Genomic DNA, 22,866 nt, shown 5'->3' on the forward strand with positions numbered 1-22,866 from the left:
TTTTTACAGCTTTCAAAAAAATTCATGTATTAATGCAACAATTATTATTATTTTCTAAGTAAAATAACTCCAAAATATCTTTAAAATTCAGCAAAAAAATTTTATATAAGAAGGGTTTTCAGTTTTATACAAGATGGGTTTTAAAACCATCTTCAGGTTAAACCCTTTTCACACTGTAATTTTTAAGCCAGTTTAATAGTTAAACAGGATTAAGTTAAGTCAAGTTACTGCTAACAAAATTTACTACTCTTTCACAATGAGAAATGTTAAGTGACTTATTTCACATTACCCTCTAGTGATTATACATTATGTTACATTTTAAATAAAATTAAAATTTTGGATACATTATGTTACATTTTAAGTATAATTAAAATTTTGTTTATTTTTGATAAACCATTGCAAACTAATTTCTTTTGTGTAATTTCAGATTAAAATATCAATTTTAAATAATTATTTCAGATAGATATTTTATCCAACATTTATGTGGTTGACAACATGTCATTAATTTTGTTATTTCAACTATGAAAACAATTAATATTCTTAAATGTATGCTTCTGTTATTCAAAATATTTAAATTAAAGTAACATACTTATCAATAAAAAAAAAATATCACACATTATTTTTGACAGAACAAATAATAATTCAAACAATATATTTTTGTTAAATTATCGTTCAATCTGTCAAAAATGATATAAAGTTAAAAAAGTATTGTTTTGAAATATTGCTTGATATGTCAAAAATGTTCAAATTCAATTGGAACAGTGACTCATGAACTGTACATTAACAAGCTGGCTGTCCTAAAGCAGAACAAAAACATTCCTTTTTGAAAAATTTAAAAGCTGGCCAACTGAAAGTAAACATTTTATACAGATAATGATATGGAGCAGAAACGTGAGGTAATACAAACTTTTTTATTTAATGTATATAAAGCATTATAAAGCATTATTCAGATTGTCATCATCTTTAATAAAAAAAATTTTTTTTACTAAACATCTCACGCTTTTATATGGGGGATTTGCCGAAGTTACAAGCGCGAAAAAATGACATCCGTGGGATTAAATAACATTTAAAGATTAAAATTCTTCGCTTTAAGGGATCACAAAACCTGTAGATAAACCATAAACTTGGCTCTATTTGTAGTTACTGAATCGCGTGCATGTTTTTTATTGCATGATAAGTGCAAATTCTGCTATGCACGATGCCTATAATTTAAGTAGATTTAATAGATGTTAATTTATATATTAGAGCCTTGCTTAGAAACCAATGTTTGCAATTATGAGCGTTTTATGTTTATTCTGTGGAATTTTTAATTATTTATCTTAATAAACGTGCGACATTTNATTTAACATTACTATATATTCTTTATATTTAACAGAATTATAAAAGTGTTTTGCTCTGGACATCAGAAATAAGTCTTTAATAGTAAATAACTAAAGCTTGGCATATGTTTACTTGTTGAAAACATTTAAATATTATAAGTATTTCCATTATTTTAAGAAAAACAATTTTATGAAACAAATGGAACTTTGAATCCATGCTGAATTTTACAACAAGCAAGACAAGAAAATGTAAAAAGAAAGTAATTTGGTTGTATTTTACCATATATTTTTACAGAACACTATCACTATAAAAAACAATGATCAGTAAGTTCTGTATTTAAGAAGTTTTTAACATAAAAAATTTTTTACAATTGTTTATGTAGTTATTTTCAATTTGAAAGATTGAAATGGACTTTGACTGAATAAAATTAATAAAGCTTCTGTGTGCTAATTAGCTCATGAAGTATAGAACTAGTTTTTTCCTGACATGTATCATATATAGTAATCAAATAGCAGATAAATGTTATATAGAAACTTTATTTAATATAATAGAAATACAAGAAATACAGAAATAATGTCTTTTTAAATATACACTTATAATATTTAATACATATAATTCAAAAAGAAATCATTATCATACCTTCGACACTACTGAAAGTGTTCCATGGTTCTGATTTAAATCTTATCCATATATACATAGGAAAGATTAAAAATGCACATAATATTATCTGTTAAGGAAAAATTTCATCAATTTTTTAAAAATTTTATTTGAAGTTTCAAGAACTTATTTAGAAAATTTTTAAAGTATGTAAACATTTATAAAATTTCTATATATCTAACTGTAAAATATATAAAATAAAATATCAAACATAATTTTAAAAGATAAATAAATAATAAAGAAATTAAAAATCTACAAATTAAATTTTGTTTTAGTACAGTTCGGATTCAGTATACAAATTTTAAAGAATTATACTGTAAATACACAAGTATTGAAAATCTGTTTTAAATAAGATGAATTTTGTGAAAAATTGCTTATATACTTATGTAAGATACAAAGTAGCATACCATTATATCACAGTAATAATAAATAATTTTTGGTATCTGAAATAGGCAATTATCTAACTATACTACAAATACTTATTTTTTATTTTATTGTTTAATTAAATATTGTTTTTAATTTTTGAAAAAATTTGATTCTAAGTATCAGCTATATTAATAAAATGGTTTGATAAAACTGATAAAATTTATTTTTGTGATTCTAAATACTAATTTTATTCTTCATAATTGTTTTTTAATAGTTTTAATACCATATTACACTTATTCAAAATATTAAAAAATTATAATTCAACTATGGATAATTTGTTGGTTCACTAACATTAACTTCAATAAAATATGAGAATTACCTAACCTTTTCATTATATCATCTCCAACACTTTCTTTAATAACATATGAATAATAATATGGGGATAAGTTTATAAATCTGTTTTCATGATTTTATCTAATTCATGATAAAAAAAACCCCAAGTGTTTTCTTTCTGAATACAGTAAAATTGAAACAACATTCTTTTTCTTAATGTTTCTTTGTCATATACTATTGAATATTCTTATATTAATCTAATTAAATATATCAAATCATATTAAGAAGAAATCGTAGAATCACAATATAATAAAACACTCATTGTAACAATTAAAAAATTAATAAAATATTTTAATTTAAAATATAATAGACTAGGCTCATTGTAATCACTTTGACACTCATCTATACTGATAACAGTAGCTGACTGATAGATGGCCAGAATGGCTGAGTGGTCAAGGTGGCAGCCTACTGCTCTGGGGAACCTAACATTAAATCTGGATGGGTTGAAAAATCCCCAGGAATTTTTCAGAGGTGGTCCAACCAGATATGTTGGCCCCTGTCCCTCACCACCTAGCCATCCCATTGTGGGCCTGGCTGAATCCATACTGGAGTTGCTAAAAGAGGTCAGATTAATCTTTTAGATTTTGTCACTCTGACCCCACTCTCAACTTTCATTACATTTTTAATTTTCTCATCTCATATCTTATAAAATAACAAAGTTTAATAAAAATTGACTAATCAAATTTTGAGAACAAACTCAATTCTATAATCTACATAGAAAAGACTTGACTACTCTGCCTCAAATATTAAAATTAGAGAAAATGCTGGTTTTACTGACTAATGATAAAAGATACTAAAACAATATGACTTGAAGATTAATCAATTATTATTATTATTAAATATACAATTTATTCAGTGTTGCCAACTTTAACAACAATAAGTGTAATTTGCCAACAATTTAAACTATTGTATTGCAAGCAAATAACAATTAAAACAATTAACATTTAAAGCAATGGTTAAGAATGATATTGATTGCATGTTATCAGATGCATACTGAGGCTAACAGACAAAATGAGATGTTAGTAAGACCTACTTATCCAAGATAATAACAATAACCAAATTCTAATTACAATAAGAAAAGTTTCTATAATGTATTTTAAATTGCATGTTATAAGACCTGCTAATTTCAATAACATTAACCAAGTGATAACATGATTTGTGATTACAAAAAGAGTGATTTCGTATTATGACTGAGTACACAGACCAGAGTAATTTTTTGAAAAGTATTTATTATTCACTATCTTTTCTCACTATTGAGTTTGATAAATCCAAACACTAATTGACTACAGTTTTGAAGCTTTCATTGGCTGTAGCTCACTGACTGCTCAAAGTCAACCACAAATATTTAATGTTTTAAATCTATTTGACTGGACTACTAGTTGGTTGGCCTACTGTTGTCATGACAACACAACTAGGAAGCAGTCAAATCAGTTCAGTCAGTCATAGTGTGAAATTGCTCTAAGTAGAATCTACAGTATTTATTTAATCTTAAAAAATAAATGGAATTTTAAGAAAATTGTTTAAAATTAAAATCCTTACACGAGTTTTTAATAATAAAATATAATTCATTGTTCATACCTTTAACCATTGAGGAAAAGTAATGACTCCCCAGGTAACATCCCTAATACTGATTTTACCTAAAAACATACTTGTTAACCATTTCTGGCAACAAGGATGAGCAAGAAATGTGCGATTTCTAGCATCTGCAGCAATATCTACAGCAGTTTTATATGACCAATCTGCACTCTCTTCACTCAGAATGTCATAAGCTCTACACGAAGCATCATTATAACTAGCATCTAGAACTGCAGTTGCCATATCAGCAAACTGTCTAAAAAAACATTATTGAAAAAATATTTAAGTAAATTTTAAAAGTAAATATATTAAAACATATGCATGCTGAATTCTTACTGGCTACGTTCCATCATTTCTGATTTCATTCCCATTTCATGTACATATGAAGACAACCGTTCATAAATCATAGACACAATAAGAGCAACATGTACAGGTTGATCTGAATGTCTCCATAATAATTTACACAGCTTTGGACGATTAGTGAAAACAGCCCACATAATTAGTATGGTTAATGCTTTGCGTTCTGCAGATGTAGGATCACTGGCATACATTCCCATTCCATTCAATGAAAGTTCTTGAGGATTAACAAAATTTGGTATTCCAGTAACATGCTCTATTAACCAATTTAAATCTCTCTCAACAAAATTTTTTCCAAGTTTCCTCTCCTTTGAAAAAAAAAAAAAAAAAAATGTACTAATTAAATACTAGTAATATTAATAGAGGTAATTAAAATATTACCATTCCATGACCTAATACTCCTTCCCAACAAACTGATTGAAAAAATTCTTTCCTCCGAGCTTTTGAAAATATCATTTTCAGTCGCTGAGGAGTTAAATATTTATGAACTCTGAAACCTTGATTTAAAAATAAATCCACAAATTCTTCTCTATTAGGTCTTAACAGAGCTTCATCAAATATTGCTTTATCAATCTATAATAAAATATTATATATATAATAATATCAACAAAGTAACAATTTACTTTAGACTAAATCATATTGAGAATAAAAATATTAAAAAAGTAAAATTATTAAAATTTTAACTTTAAAATATTTAGCTAATTAAAACTATTTATTTTTATGGTAGATATAGTTTATTTTCATATTAAAAATAAAAAAAAGTACCCGAAACTTGTTTGAAGGATCTTTCATAAAAACTTCTGAAGTAGCTACATGAGGAGTATTCCAGTCTAATGTAAGATATAAATCTTTACGCATGTTTGCATGCCAGTTTGAATGTTCAGGTCGCTGAGCTATAAAATTAACATGTAAGATTTTTAAAACAAAAAATGAAATTTATTTATTTATTACTTTGCAAATAACATAGAAGGCAAAGAAAAAACTTTTGTTCTTTTAACAATGATTGTTAAATACCTTATTTCTATTATCATATTTATTCTAATAAAAGGCTGCAAGAAAAAAAAAGTAATAGCCAGCATACCCTATTTATTCTAATAAATAGCATGCTGTTTATTAAAATAAACATTAGAAATGTGAATATCTAACATTTTTCAATGTTAGATATTCACAAGGCATAAAAATATTCTATATCTCATTTTATGTTACAAAATTCAAAATAGTTTTATACCATAAGAACATTTAATCACCTGTATCCATATTAAAATATTAGAAAACAACAAAAAATAACAGCAGAAGATTAAATTTTATTTTTGAAATATTAAAATTTAAAATAAAAAAATATAAAATAAAACAGTTAAAATAATCTAAAATCAAAATTTATATTTAATAAATATAAAATAATTTTTAATATTGATAAGTAAGCTTGTTTTTGATCTTAAAATAAAAGCCACAAAACTTGTATAATTTCTTTTTATAGTAAAAATGTCATCAAAATATTAGTGTTTATTTTGCTTATATATAAGACTAAATATGCAAACTATATATAAACAGGATAATCATAAATATGTACAGTGTGTAATAAAAAATGTATACACACCAATTTTTAATAACTGATATTTATTTTCTTTTTCAGTTGTAAAATAGATATAATAATGAAAAATATCAGATTTTACATTTGAACATTTGTGTCAAAATGCTAGAAATATTAACAATATTGGAAAAATATCAACAAAATCTAGAGACAGTTTAGGAAAAAATACCACACTCAATCTTACAATTTCATATATTGTTAAAAAGCTTTCATATCTACAAACTCAACAAGATTACTAGTAGTACTATACCTTATCTAACAAACATCAAGAAAATCTGTCTGATAAGCTGCTCAAGACTCTGAAATCCCTAAATCCTGTTTACAGAAAATTTTAAAGCATGCAAAATGGAAGGGCTACATTCCAAAATTGATTCAGACCAAGAACAAATATGATCGTGATCACAGAATTGAATTTTGTGAGTGGTATTTATTCAAAACCAATTAATGTCAACAATGCTTGGTTGAGAAACGAGGATAATTTGAATGTTTGTATTAATGTATGTTTTTATTATAAAATCAAATTATTACCCCTGTACAACTATTACATGATTATAGTGATATTATAGTACAACTACTAGTATAAATTATTTTATGTAGACTAATATAATTATATTATAGTCATATTATATATCCAGGGTGGCCAAGCTTCTTGATAGCCCGAGCCATTTTTCAGAATTTGAAATTTTTCGCAAGCCGTAATTAAATACGTATTAAAAAGGTATGCAAAAAATTCCAGAATACAAATTATATCCGTAGCAAGAGTGATACAAATTGTTTCCTCCAGAGCACAATGTCAACTGTCCGTTGCAATGACAGTTTACAAATTCAAAATCGGTCTGGAGTTGGTCGATAACGGATGATTATGCCACTGTTTATGTTCGTTCGCGCAGTTTTCGATGAGTCATATCATTCTTAACTTGGACAGAAATGAAATTTGTTACAACGTTGCACTTAGTCTTTCATATTTTTTGTTAGTAATTTAAAAGACATTTTGAAACACATACGGAACGATAATAATGTTTTAAAATATAATAACAAAAATGAAAAGGGAACTCGGGTACATCTATCGAGAGCCACAAATAATCCTTCAAAGAGCCGCATGTGGCTCGCGAGCCGCAGGTTGGCCACCCCTGTTATATATAGTATTTTACAAACTACAGTACAACTATTTACATAATTGTTTTTTCAGAAGTCTATAAATAATGGGAAACTTTGTGACACTATATGAGGAATCTGATAAAAGCATATGGAGTGAAATTGAAGAATTAAGAGATTCAAACATCAAAATAAAACATTCTATATAACAAAGAGTTAGCCTAGAAGACAATTTTGTTTTGCCATATAATTGCAATTTTTGAAAAGTGATACTACTCTGGAATTATAACAGAAGTTAAAAAGATGCAATATATAAGTACAATGGAATCTGTTGAAAAATATTGGTAGTGGCCTGAAGAAAAAATTAAAAAATGATTCATTTACTATTTTTATCATTTTATTTTATTGCTCTCTTATTCTTGAAAAACAATTTTCTACATTCAATATCATGTTGTCAACAAGTTTTAATTTTATATTTCTGATAATAATGAAAAATAAGATTTAGTGTTTATTGAAGGACTAAAAATTGTTTGTTTTTTGTTAATTAACAAAGTTAATATTTCTAATGAATAATTTTTGTTTTCCCTCTTCTTTCCTATTAGCAATTGCCATGGGGTAACATTGTGACATGGAATTCACTATAGATTTATGTGGCAAACAGACTGTCACAAAGATATGCCAAATGACAGAATAAAATTATGACAAATATTTTTCACAATATTGTTTTAAAACAATAATTAACAATAAAAAAAAATATATGTATAAAGGTTAATGTTAAATCTTCCTACAATGTCAGCATGTTTGGTCCAATAATATTTAAATAAATTTATAAAATAATTTACTATCATAAATTATTGTTATAAATTAAGTCTTCTAAACATTAAAAAAGTAACTATAAAATGTATATTAAATTTAAAAAAGAAAATTAAAAAATTCTCTTTATAACTGATTATAGATTAATTTTTTAAAATATGAATAATTATATTTTTTCTTGTATAGCTCTAAATTTCATCTATAAATTTAAAAATGTTTAATTTAAAATAGTAATTCTGAAACAATGGAGTCTAATTTTTATACAGTGTAAAAAATAGTTAACTTATATGTTATTTTAATTTTTCTAAGTTTTATTTAAGTTGTCAAAAATGTGTCTTACTATCATCAAAGAATATCTTTGACACTTAAAATGTCTGCAAGAGTTAGGAATAACTTTTCTTAAAGTTATAATTGAAATTAAAATGTACACATTAATATAGTAAATAAACAATTTATTCAAGACATGCTTCTACTTTAAAGTCTTCAAATTGTAAATTATCATAACAAAACAGTTTCATATAAAGCAAAAATAAAATTTTTTAAAACAAATGATAAAACTACTATGTTTATTAATAAAAACTGCTTTTTATAAATACTTTAATGCTTCTTTTCAAACGATATGGCATTCTAAATTTAAATCATTTAACAATCTGTACATGCTTTTTTCATCAGTGCAATAAGCAGTTGCTATTGGAAGTGATGTTTTTGCTGCTGGACAGGTCCAAACCCTCTCTAAAATTCATGTTAAAATATTTCGAAAAATAAAAAAAAAAAGAATCTAGAAATAATTTTTTGTATGAAAAATGTGATACAAACATGTAAACAATAAAAGAATGTAAGTCCTAATATCAACCATTCCTGGTTGGGATCAAATTAAATGTCAATTTTGACCTTTTCCACAATCTAAGTTGAAATCTTGTTATACTTAGCTATGAGAAATCAATTAAGAAAGTGAGAACAAAGAAAAGTGCAAAATGGGCAATCAGGAGCAGAAAATAATAAAATCTCAAATTTCAAGAATCTGACAGCTTCTCCTGAAAATTCCAAGTGTCAGACCAATTGTTGTGTGTCTTGTGCCTATCTTTGTCTCTGTCTCCCTTCCTTGGATTGATATCTTCCCATCACTGGAAGTTGACTGCATCATCCTGGAGTGGTCAAGACATCGAAGAAACTCTCACTCACAAACTGGAACATTCCTTCACTTGGGACTATCTTGAAAAGGAGAGGAAGACCCAACATTGTCACTGACTTTGAACTTCCAAGATTGAAGAAATCTTCTAAGTTCCTTTTGTGTCAAATAAATAATTTCTTGTAACTGTAGAGTCTGTCTCAGTGCTGACTGCATCCACTTATGACCCTCTCAACCTATCATCCATCCTGACCATCACTCTCCATCACTGATGGGTCAGTAATCCCACAGATTATAGTTGAAAACACGTTTGTTGGAAAAAAGAGTTAATTTGGTTACATCAAAATGGCTAATATAATTAAGAATGATGCTTTTTCTGCTACATTTCCATGCATTTGTTCAATGTTATTAGAAGAAAAGCCATTAAGTATGAAGTTGTTTATTAGAAAAAGAAGAATTAATGATTTATTTATTTCCTAATCTGAAAACATATTTTCATTTAGAGGTAGACACAATTGGTAGCATAATCGAGAGATGCTGCCAGTGCACTGACAATATATTTTATAACTGAAAGTATTTGCTAAAGAAACTGCAAGCATGCAGAATGAAAAAAATAAACAGAATTTTTTTCTATTTAAAATTCAAACATTGTTTAAAATGACAGTTCTTAATGTGTATTTGGAGTGTATTTAGGCTTTGGATCTAAAGATGAGACATTGTTGTCTCAAAAAATGTTTAATCTGTAATAAAAACAAACTTTTTAAAATAAACAGCATACAATATTAAGAATTCATTTAGGGAGTCACTAGTAACCAAGAATCTAACAGTTTTATTTTATAAATTAAAAAAATTTAATCTAAAATTAAGAATATCAGTAAAATTTAATGAATTTTAATAAAATAAAATTATAAATATACCTTTAAATAATGAACGAAGCAAATGTTCATCCAGATTTTCCAAACCAATGGAATGGCCATGAAGGTTCAAAATTGTTAAATAAACTTGTGTATTCTGTTTAACAAATGACATTAATATGATTATAATATTTAAAAATAACAACAACAATTTAGAGAATAAGTTAATTGCAAAATATGATTTCCTTAAAATTAAGATATATTTTTAATACATTAATATAACTTTATATACATATACATATTTTAATATGCTTTTAATATGTTTTTAGAGAATCTTATTGTCTCTACCATTACAACATTATAAAAGATACTAACTTAATAACATATATTTTGAATGTTTAACTTAACCTAAAATATAATTCATTTAACATTAATTCAATAGCTAAATGTTTGAATATACTAGTTTTAATACTCATAAATTGACAGTTTAAGCTAATGGAAGGGCAATTTAGTAATAATAGCATAAAACGTTTAAAAAATTATTATTAATAGATACCTGATGTGAATATCTAACACATTCCAAAATTCGGTCTCTGAATATATTTCTAGCTAGAGTATTATCACGAAGTCTTGGAAAATTTCTTGTTATTTTACTTGTTAAATCTGGTTTTAAAGAATTTTCTACAAATTCTGCATCCCAACATCCCTGTAATCTTGTAAACATAAATTTAAATCAATTAACTAATTTTAAAAAAATCAAAACATTAAAAGTCTCAGAAATTATAGTTTAAATTATAAACACAGGAGCTCCCCTACTTATGAATATTCAACTTATGAACAATTTGACTGTAAATCTAAAATTTAAATTTTGCAAGGATTACAAAGTTTTCTTGACAGTCAGGGGGTCAATCTTTAGCCAGTAATAAATATTAAATTTTTAATAATTAATTAATGAGGATTTATTTCTAATGCATACAAAATTATCAATTTTCATTTTCGCACAAATTCCGATGTTCCATTTCTGCTTGTGAGGTGACATTGAGTTGGTAATGTTGGAATAATGATATTTTTTGCTATTGTTTGTGTGAGATAATCCGTGAGTCAATATGTGAGAATTGACCCTTTTCCAGCGTTGGATCAGTGAGATCCGTTCTCTTGACCCCGGATGGCTTCAGCATAGCAAGTTGACCTAAGATCAGAAGATTTTAAGTCAGATTCTTTTTTCTGACACCAGTTAAGAAATAACGTGTCTTAACTCATGATTATACTTGTTGTCTAAATTTGGAGTAGAGGGCTGGATTGAGTAGCAGAGTTGTGGGTAAGTCAATAGGCATTCGTTCTCCATGTAAATACAGGTCAACAGATAGGTTAACAGATATTAAAACTGTAATGAATCAAAATAAAGCAATGATTACACTAAAGCAACTACACTAAATCTATGTACAGTCAACCCCCTATAACGTGGTAGATACGTTCCACTTTATAAGAATTTCACGGTGTAGGAATCCTTAAATACATGAGCCAATCACAGCCCAGCACGTGTGCAGTTTACAAACTATGGTTGTTTGAAAGGTTTTCTTCCATAAAATTAATTGATTCTAGACTAATTTGACTCAACATTTCCAAAACACGTATAATTTTTTGGGAATAATCTGTATATACTATGCTATAAACAAAAAATTGTAGGATTACTTACCGAGTGTGCACTGTTCAATGACGCCACTGCTTAAGCTTGTTTTCATCGCGGAGCAGCGCATCAAATGGCGGGCATGGTTTTCTGATAAGTTATTCATTCAAACGGTTTTCTGATAAGTTACTTTTCTGCAAAAAATTCGTTGAACTTTGGAGACATCGGGCACGTTCGTAAAGTCGAACAGGTTAAACGAGAATGATGTCATCGTTATTCTTATTTCGTTAGACTTTTCGAACGATTCATTTAGAACTAAATGGCTGTTTCTAAAATCGAAGATACAAATGTTGCTAGTACAGCCTTATCCAAAATATTTTTCTTAGATTGCTTCGGGTGGACAGTTACTCCAATCATTTCATCTTTTAATTCACAATTTAAATGCTCGAGTAGATTTAGAAACATTGATATCGTCGGGCGCCATTTTCTTAACGAAGTAAACTAACTCTTTCCTTCGTGAACTTCGTTAGAGTTTCGTTCGAAATGTCATCACCGCAGAGCATGCGCACTGAGCGAGACTACTACTATTCGAACGATTCGTTACTAACGCGTTTAACTCGTTTGACTTTACGAACATACCCATCATTAATAGAAATAATTTTTATGGCCGTTGAATAAGAAATGTTTTTTTCACAAGAAATGTATAAAATTACAGTACTGTATTAGACTTGCAGTACCTAATTTATATACTGTATAGACAATAGTAAACTCAACTTACCCGCCTAAACTCTCCGTAGCATGTAAGTAGTTCGGCTGCTCGTCCACTATTGGTCCAGATTCGACCAATCCTGTCACAACACGAGTCAGCGATGACGTTTTACCACATTTTATGAATCTCTTTTAGCGTCTTTATACAAATATGGTCGCAATTTTTTCGCCGCGATATACGAATCCGCATTATATGAACCCACATTATGGGGGGGTCGACTGTACAGTACAACTACAATCAACGTCTTTGATTGATAATACATCTAAGATATGAACTATGACATATCTTATATCCTATATCTAAGTACTTCTGCACTAATGGAGCAAGAGAGAGTTTACAATGAATCTCTAAGTAAAATACCTCTATGGGAAATAGACCAATATCTTCGAATCTGGTAGCATTGACATAGATTAGGGAGACCTCTCAGGAGACTATTCTCCGGTGAGTGATGGGCAACGAGAGCTGGGAGATGATGGGTTGATGGACGCGCTTCGGTCCAGCTTCTAGGTAGAGTCTGCCCTGAAGATCGGGTGTGCACCCTTTTATCCTCACTGAGTGAGGGAATTTAATCAAGGTGACTTCCATTTTTGTGGTCCTAAATTCAAGATGTGTCATCAGCTTAGCTGAGGAGGACTGTAAGAATTTGGTGACCTGAGTGGTTTGTTGATGCTTTCTGCCAGGTGCTGCTACTCTTGTGTACTATACAGTGGAACTTCACTTAATGAGCATAATTCATTCCAGAATCTTACTCATAATGCAAAACACTCATTAAGCAAAACAGTTTTTCCCCATATAAATTAATGTAAAAAACGATAATGTGTTCCATGCCGAAAAACAATACTCAAGTATTTTATGTATAACATTCATTCAAAGAAAATTATACAATATACATTGTTAAGGAATGTGAATCATCTTTATTTTTTCTTCTAGTGTGGAATGAACCAACCTGAAATGTGCATCCAATTTGCAGAAAACAAAAAAAATCAAAAAAATACATATCATAAACAGCCATACAATATGCCAAATTTTTGGGCTATGAAAAGTCTATAATTAAATATTAGAAATTAATTAATTTGATTAGAGTTAGGCAGTTATGATCCATTTCATATTAAATTTAATAATTACAGTATAAATAATTAATTTTTAATTTAGACATTTCTAAAATTTAATTTGGAATTGGTCATTAAATTTAGTACAAGATGGCAGCATAACTGCCTACTTCTAGTCAAATTATCAATTTCTAATATTTAATTATAGCCTTTACATAGTCCAAGAATTTGGCATATTGTTTGGTATGTTTATTGTATAATGAGTTATGGTTGTTGATATTTATATGTAATGTCTGAACACAAGTGTTGAAAAATGTGTGATCACAAGCAACACTAAGATGCTGGCAGAACGAGTGCTAAACACAAACTGATGGAGCATGTGTACAATTAGAGACTTTCCCTCTCCTTGTCACTCGTTATGCGAAGCATCGCTCATTAAGCGAGTCATTTTTCACAATTTGTTTTGCTCATTGTGCGAGGTGCTTGTTAAGCAAGGTTCTACTGTAATTTAAACAAAGTCAAAGTTCTTAGATGTCAATTAGATGTTGGGAATTATCTTAGCAACTTTCCCAAAACAAAAGAAAAGATTGTTGTTTTTGCTAAAACATTTGATTGTCTCTTGTTTATCTAACCCAAGGAAAATGGAAATGCCAGGTGGAGACCTAGGTTTTTTCCATGCTACAATTAATCAAATTACTTAATTGCCCTCAGAATCTCACATTTGCAATTTTTATAAACTTTTACAATTAGTGCTTTCAAAAGTGCATCCAAAATGTAATAATAAATCTAACAGTGGAGATGAGTGCAAGAAGTGTGGCTCTATTACGTTGGTAAGGAAACACATCTTTTGATTTTCAGCAGTAAGTTTAATACCATGAAAATGTTTTTGACTTATTCATAGGTTGAAAACATTTACCACAGAAAGTAAAGCTGACAAAACTTAAGTGCATTAGGTGAAAAAACCACATTTGAAACACTTGTAGCTTCAAATTTATTCTATTAAGCACATTTAAGAATAAAACATTAACAATACATGATTATTCTATGTAAAAATGTACTTTCTAGATTAGTTTTTGGCTTAGGAACATTTTAACTTATGATAAAATCTTAGGAATCTACCTATTTATAAGTAGGGGAGAATCTTATATATACTTATATATCTAATATAAATTTCTACATTCACATTTCTAATATAAATTTTTCATTACAGTAGCACTTGCTTTTGATATCTAATTAGTTTCTAGGAAACTATGAATAAATAAACAATTTTAAATCAAATCTTAATATATCATATGCTTAGTATTGTAAATTGAGGTGCTATTCCCAGAAATAAAGTTTGAACATCATCAAACAACATTCAAACTTTGCAGATGCTTTACAGATTTCTTTACAGTTCACACCATTACACCATTTTAATACATAGATTCTTTTTGTTTTATAATTATTTTGTTATTCTTTATATTTATTATTGATATTTGAAATTAATTAAATTAACAACTGAATTAAACATTTTAAAATTATGAAAAGTATGATGAATATATTTACCTATACTGAATTTCATAATAAGCATGTGCAATTAAGTCAGCTAATCCACCTGATCCATATAGCACAACAACAGGAAGTTGTTTTTTTAAATGGTCTAAAACAAGTCGAGCACAATTGTAACCACCTTGGATTAACAATGCCACTACAGGAATTTCATTTGAACTCAAAGTTTCAATATCATCATTTCTTTGATCTATAAATAATATAAATTTTTTTTTTTTTTTGACAAACCTAATATCTAAATGCTGTTGATATTTCTAATATTATATTTTAAATAAAAATTTTTAAAAAATATTTTCATTAAATCATATATTGATAAAACAAGTAAAGTAAAATGTAAATCATCACATAATAAAAATTTTTAATTTTTATTTATATTTCTTTTATGTAATCTCTCCTCTATTTCTTCTCTACATTATCATTTTAATATAGTTATTCTTTTATTATCATTATTAATAATTATTATACAGTAACAGTTTGATATATAGCATGCTTATTATAAGATATGAAAAAGTACAAATTTATCGGTGCAAGCTTTTACTCATAAAAGACAGTGATAAAAATAGTAGTAGTATACTCCAATACTACTACTAATTTTAAGACAACGGTAAAACATGCTTGACATGCTTGTGTTGTACATTTCATTATAAGGTATAATTTCTGCTAATTGATTTTGGCACTTGGTATATGATATACGGTATTATGTAGCAAATGACCAAATAAGTAAAAATATTAAATGGCATTGCCTTCATTGTTGTCAAAGAGCAGCAATGCATTGCATCCAAGCATGAAAAGCACACAATACAGGATGGGGAAAAAGTCAACACCCCAGCTACAGAATATAGAATGTACCTAAAGTTAATTCACTCATATCAGGAATACATTAGACCAAGGGGAAAAGAGATTGATGTGTGTTACACGCAAGACTGCCGTATTGATGGTGGCCATATTGAATACAACTGTAAATGGAAAGGTGTTCATGTGACACATCATTTAAGGTCAGAATTTCACAAGGAATTGATTGCTGAAAGATTTTATTGACCTACCTCAAACAGTTACAGAGTTATGCATATTACATGATGTGCTTAAATTAATGTACATTCTTTGGGTACATTCTGTATTGTGTAGCAGAAGTATGTGAGGGTTTCTGGGTGATGTCCAGGCACCACTGTGTGATTCTACTATGATCTTTCCTTCTGATACCACTGTAAGGTTCTCTAATAGTAGTGTGTAAATTCTAACACCAAGTAGGTTACACCTATTACATGAGCTTTGAGCATTTTCCTGGATGGCAATATGCGGTCTCATATATGAGATTAGAGGTAACAGGATAGAGTAGGAAAAGACAAGATTCAGTTGAAATTGATTCACTCAACACAATTTACTACACTTAAACATTTATTAGACAGCACAAAAATTGTGAATACCTTGTGTAACATGTTGTACCATTTCAGAGAGAGAGAGAGAGAGAGAGATTACAAATTTTTGGTACCTCACAAATTGGAACTAGAATCACTGTTAAGGATCTTTCACTGTTAAGGTGAAATGTAGTCCTTCAGTTAGCAGTTCGGGAGACAACCAGTAAGAAGAGGAATGTCGAAGAATCAGAAAAGCACTAATCCAGAAAGGCACACAGACACAGTAAATTGAACAGTTGAAAGAATGGGTGACAACTGACTGAAATCAGCCATTCCTTATCATATTCAAAGTACTAAATATCTTAGAAGTGACTAAAAGTCATGGGAAAGGTGTCACTACTGACTCTGAGAAAGCATAAGTTGACACTTTCTCAGATCAGAAAGTTGACATACACTAGCTTCTGATGAGGTCATCCTTCAGTTGTTTTCCTTTTACTTGTTCGATTCTCACAACTGTTAAGTGACTTTTTTTCCCACCCTGTAGTTTCTAGTTTCAATTTCATTTTGCCTACATGTAAAACATGACTTCAAAACAAAAATGTTATGGCATGGAAAAATAAACATTCTATGAACAATGCTCATGGCAAAAAGTATAAAATTATACCAAAAGAGTTTAGCCTGATAAGCAAATCATCAATGTTCTGAATGATATTAATAAGCTTAAATCAAAGCTGAATATGAGAGATGATGAGAAGATTTAATTTGAAAAAGGGCTACATACAACAAAACATCCCAAACTTGAAAAAAACAATCCTCAAATGAATTACAGGAAAATACAAAAAGTCCTCACCTAATGTTATTGACAGGTTCTTGGAAACTGCATTATCAAGCAAAATTAGGTATCTAAAGGTTAAGCCTCATCATAACTAATGCTCTCTCTCCACTGCAGTCTTTTTTAATTCCTAATAATCTTTGTTTCTTAATGTTTATCTTTAAACTCCATTGATGTAAGTTTTAGTGCAGTATACTAAGCTTATACTGTAATTCATTTTCTTTCTCTTTCTGAATTATTCATTATCACTAACTATATCATCAGAAAATCTGATGTAGTGTATCTTTTTCTTATTTATCATTATACCTTTTGTCTTACTCCTCATCTTTTGTTTAATCTCTTCAATCTATATATTAAACAGGTAAAGAGAAAGTGGGCAGCCTTGTCTTATACTCTTCTTCATCTTTGTTTCTCTCTTCACTCCATTCATATTTATTATATGTATGCTGGTTCTTCTGTAACTGGTAAATTATCCTTTTATCTCTCCAATCTAAGTTTGTCTTCTTCATAGTTTTAAATAGCATATCCCATTTTGCTCTATCAAACACTTTCTCTAAATCTATGAATGTGATATATATATATTTTTTTTTTTGTTAATTTCTAAGCTTCTTTCTAGAATCATTTGCAATGCAAAGATAGCTTCTCTCATGCCTTTACCTACCCAGAATGCAAACTATTCTTATTCCAAGTAATTGTCTATTTTACTTTGTATTCTGCTTTTAACTATATGTAGTAGAATTTTTTTGAGGTATGTGATAAGAGATATTGTTCTATAATCAGAGCATTCTAAAGCAATGTCTTTAGAATGATAGTTCTGATTTTCATAAAATTGCATGGTATCTCATCTGTTTCATAACAGTCATAAATTACTTTATATAATTGCTTTTTCATATCTATTCCTACATTTTTAAAAAACTCTGTATGTTGTCTATTCCTGTTGCCTTCCCCAAGCTTAGTTTTCTGAGTGCTTGTCAAATTCTTCCTCTAATATTAATAGACCTAAATTTTCTGTATCAATTATATTTTCATTTTCAATGTCTCTAATTTCATCATTATATAATTCCTCCATATACTCTTTCCATCTGTCACTAATTTCTTCATTGTATATAAAAATTTTGCCTCCTTTTTCTGTGACTATAGTTGATCTTAATCTTATGTGTATGAGCCATTTGATTTTATGGTATACTCTGTCTTGTCGACTCCTCTTTATATCTTTATTTCCTCTGTCATCCAAGATTTTCTAGGTGCCAATTTTCTTTTTGGAAACTTTCTTAATTCTTGCCTTTTATTCCATCCTGTCCAGATTCAGAGGTTCTATTGAACCAATTATTAGTTGTTTCTTCATCAATTTGTCTTGTCATGTCTGTTAATCTTTCTAGACATATATTTTTTCTTCCAATTCTCATGACCTTTTTAAACCTAATGCTACACCTTGCTATAATTATCTTATGGTCACTGTATATCTGGGCCTGGGTAACTATGACTAGATTTCATCTGGTTCCTGCATCTTTGTTTTACATAGATATAGTCAATTTGATATTTTTTGGAGTCAGGTAGTACCCATAAATTATGTATAACTAAACTAATTTTATTATAGATAAATGACATAAGCAAAATACAATTTAGTTAATATAACAGTATTTATATTGTTTTTGAAATCTCCAATATTTATTTTTCACCTCATAAAACCAATTTTATGTTTATAAAAAAAATTTAACAACAATAATTGTAAATAATTACAAATGTTCTTGTATCTTTTCTCAATGATATTATAAAGAAACAACATTAAGTGAGGTTTTGCTATACTGCTGAAGACAATTTTATCAGGGGGAATGACTCAGAAAAACACAAAACTTATTCTGAAAATTCTAATTTGAAAATTTTGATGCAAGTGATGGAAGAACAATTTGATAATTTTATGCTCCTGTGCAAAGATCACACAAACTAACTATAAACAATGCCATAATACAGTTGCTAAAATGATCTACTGGAATATTTGCCAAAACTACTTTGTGCTAATTACAAAAAACTGGTGGGATCATAACAAAAAAGTTGTAGAAAACTCTGAAGTTAAGATCCTATGGGATTTCAGAATACAGACAGACAACATTCCAGCATATAATACATCAGATATAATGGTGGTTGAGAAAAAGAGAGTATGGTGGATCATCAACATTGTCAAACCAGGAGACTCCAGAATAAAAAAAAAAAAACAAGAAAAAATCATAAAATACTAAGATCTAAAGATTCAAAGGTCATAGAATGAACCAGCAGTTGTGGTACCAGTGGTCATCAGCACACTGGGTGCTATTCCAAAACACCTATGGCAGCACTTAAATCTAAAAATTTTCAAAATCACCATCTGCCAACTAAAAAAGCCATATTGTTTGGGTCTGCACACATTCTACACTGATACCTTACTACATCTTAGATTCGTGGGAATAATTCAATGTGTAAAAAGGCCAACACCAGCAATACAATCAACAGATGAGAAACAACAGATAATAATAATAATAATAATAATAATAATAATAATAATAATGTACATGGACGACATAAAACTTTATGCATCCACACAAAAACAACTTCATCAACTCCTACAAATCACACATTCATACACCAAGGNTAGAAATACATACATAACACTACAGAAGGCCACTATATTGAATACATGCCACATTGTTAGGAAATTCCTGAATACAGACACACACACTGACACACTTATTTAATTTTAGTTTTGTTTTGGTTGCTATGCCTTGACTCTGGTCCGGCATAGCACACAGCCACCGGTGTGAACCGAGTATAACTCAACAACAATAATAATAATAATAATAGCAATAATCTTCAGTTTATCAAATTATTCAAATCTTCAACTTATACATTTTTTAATTGCTTTAACATGTCCTTTTTAAAAAATTTGTTGTAAATTCTAAAAATAAAAATTATTCTCAGATTAAAAGTACAAGTAAAAATTACTCTTTTATGACCGATTTCAAGCGATTTATACTAGTGAGCAAATTATTAACAAAAAGATACTATACTTCAACCAAAACCAAAGTCTTGTTGTTTAAAAAATTTTTTAGAAATATCACTGATCCATTGTTTTAATCTTTATTGAACAACACTGTCCTTTTTATCCCTTGTGAGAGTAATTTTTTCAGGATGACCATCCAAAAAATGTTTTCAATTATTTCTTCATTGATATTTGATATATAATTAATATTTATGAAATAATATGCAAAAGATTAGCTCTTACACATGTTATTTTTCTAAAAATAAAATCATTTTAATTATTTATTTAGTGGTTATTAATAATATTAATAAATAAAAAGTTTTGATTATTTGTCTGCAAAAAAACTACCAAAAACAATTTACATAGATGTTGTCAAATTCCAAAAATAAATTAGGAAAAACGACAAAACAATTTTTGTAACAATGCCATCTATTGAAGAAATACTTAACAACTGTAAATGCATCAGAGATGTTAAGATAAAAAAATGCTGTAGAAATATTTCACAACAAACATATGACATACATCAAAGCCAAAAAAGTGAATGTACAGGATGCAACAGTGACTGAGAAAAAATTAATGAGGGATTTAATAAAACAAGTCTTCATCTATGTACTTCACTTAATGTTAATATTTATTTATTGTTATCAATATAAACAAGTTCCAAAATGATTATAGTAAATGAACTGTACTGTATATTGCATAAAACTAAATGAGTTGAAAACAAAAAAAAATTCAAAGTATATTGGAATGATAATTTGTTAAAAGAATGAGTAACACTTGTGCCAATTTTATAAAATTTATAGTTAGATATAGTTTAAATTTAATTATAAATTTTATACTATAATTAAAAGTATTATTTATTCTTTAAAAATTTATTTTTAAGATATTTATAGAAAAGTAGAATGCAAATACTATAATCCTTATCTATAAAATATTTTCCAAATAGCAATTCATTATTTTCTGTAAATCTATATATTCTTCATATTCTCTAAATGTTTGTATGTTTTGGCGATTCTGTGTATTTTTACAATATTCAATGCAATTATATCAAATATTAAATAAATATATAATATTAATTGAATTACAAAAATTACAAAAATGAAATTCTTACTTGGAGTTGAAGTTTCCACAGCACTAACCATATATTGTTCCAGATGAAGCAGAAAATGATTCATTCCTGTTTTATTAATTGTATTATCTTTAACAATAATATAATGAGAATGATCAGGATTTAATTCATACTTGTTTTCTTCTGGACAGTTTCCTTCATTTTCAATTTCTACTCGATCAAGCTGCATAAAAAAAATATTGAATAAAAATTTTCTCTCTAACAAATTAAATCTAATTATTGTTTCAACCCTTAAATATTTTTAAAAATAAATGACATTATTTAATAATATAAAGTGAAAACAAGTTTTGAGAGAACAATTCATAGTTATCACCAAAATATTTTTAATTTTCAATTAAAAGTGAACTGATGAAAATAATCAATATATTTTGTCATTTTTCTGATAATTTTTTCACAACAGGTTTTGCCAAAATTATCTTCTGCTATCTATATTGTAATATGATTCACTACAATTCAAAACCTATAAAAACAAAGTCTAATTACTTTTCCAATCTAAAAAATGCTATGATTGGATGGCTGAATAGTTATGTTGTCAGCTTACTGCTCTGAAGAAACCAAGGATCAAATCCAGGCAAGCAATTTCCTGGAAATTTTTCATAGGCAGTCTGTCTCAGATATACTAGGTCCCATTCTTCACAACCTAGATGCAACATTGTGGGCCTGGCCAAACCCGCAATAGGTTTTATAGAAAGGCCTTCTTAGTGCCCACTGGGCAAAAAGAGTAGGAAAAAAAAATAATTAATTTTTATAATTATCTATATATTAATATATAAAAATGAATGTGTGTGTGTGTGTGTGTGTGTGTGTCCTTCATGCATTACCACACCGTTTATCCGATTGCCGTGAAACTTTGGAAAATTGTTTCGTATATACTCCAGCGAAGGTTTGTGACATAGTACGATTGCCATGAAGCTTTGGGAAGTTTTTTTTTTAATACACTCCCGCGAAGGTTTCTGGCATTTACCCTACGATAGATGGCGCGCATTTACACGAGCATTCGAGCACAGTGTGTTCAATCAATTTAAAATTGTGAAGACCATTTCCCCCCTCCAAAAAATATCTCTATATATGCATTTATTATTTACGATATTTGTTATAATTTTTGTTTAATCACTTTATTTCAACTTTTTTTTGCTAATTACGTAATTGCTCGAACTTTGTTAAAGCCTTAACTGTATCATGAACAACAACCAAAGTTGTAGAAGGAAATTCGCCTATTTTACCGATCTAGGGATCCCCTTTTCCAAATTTTAATATCGACTCAAAATAATTTAAAAAGACAAATTACAATAAAACGGTTTATTATCCAACTATGAGAAATTTCACAACATGCCAAGGAAGAGAGAAAGGAGCAATTAAATAATTAAAATTATAAAGGATTAAAAAATATATAT

At 28.2% G+C, this 22,866-nt stretch overlaps 1 protein-coding gene across 1 annotated transcript in view; it reads right to left on the reverse strand.

The window, feature by feature from the left end:
- The window catches only part of LOC111639041 (protein ced-11-like), a gene marked incomplete at its 5' end in the record, with an annotated part of 100,682 nt that overhangs the window by 66,117 nt on the left and 11,699 nt on the right, over positions 1-22,866 (reverse strand). The window contains 9 exons of the mRNA XM_023384816.1: positions 1,960-2,047; positions 4,315-4,567; positions 4,648-4,976; positions 5,050-5,241; positions 5,434-5,561; positions 10,214-10,307; positions 10,707-10,863; positions 15,141-15,333; positions 21,455-21,635. Coding sequence (XP_023240584.1) covers positions 1,960-2,047; positions 4,315-4,567; positions 4,648-4,976; positions 5,050-5,241; positions 5,434-5,561; positions 10,214-10,307; positions 10,707-10,863; positions 15,141-15,333; positions 21,455-21,635 — 1,615 coding nt within the window. The remainder of the gene's footprint in view (positions 1-1,959; positions 2,048-4,314; positions 4,568-4,647; positions 4,977-5,049; positions 5,242-5,433; positions 5,562-10,213; positions 10,308-10,706; positions 10,864-15,140; positions 15,334-21,454; positions 21,636-22,866) is intronic.

Source organism: Centruroides sculpturatus, unplaced genomic scaffold, assembly GCF_000671375.1.
Source record: "Centruroides sculpturatus isolate CEXI.00-Female unplaced genomic scaffold, Cexi_2.0 scaffold1187, whole genome shotgun sequence".
In the NCBI taxonomy this organism is placed as follows: Eukaryota; Metazoa; Arthropoda; class Arachnida; order Scorpiones; family Buthidae; genus Centruroides; species Centruroides sculpturatus.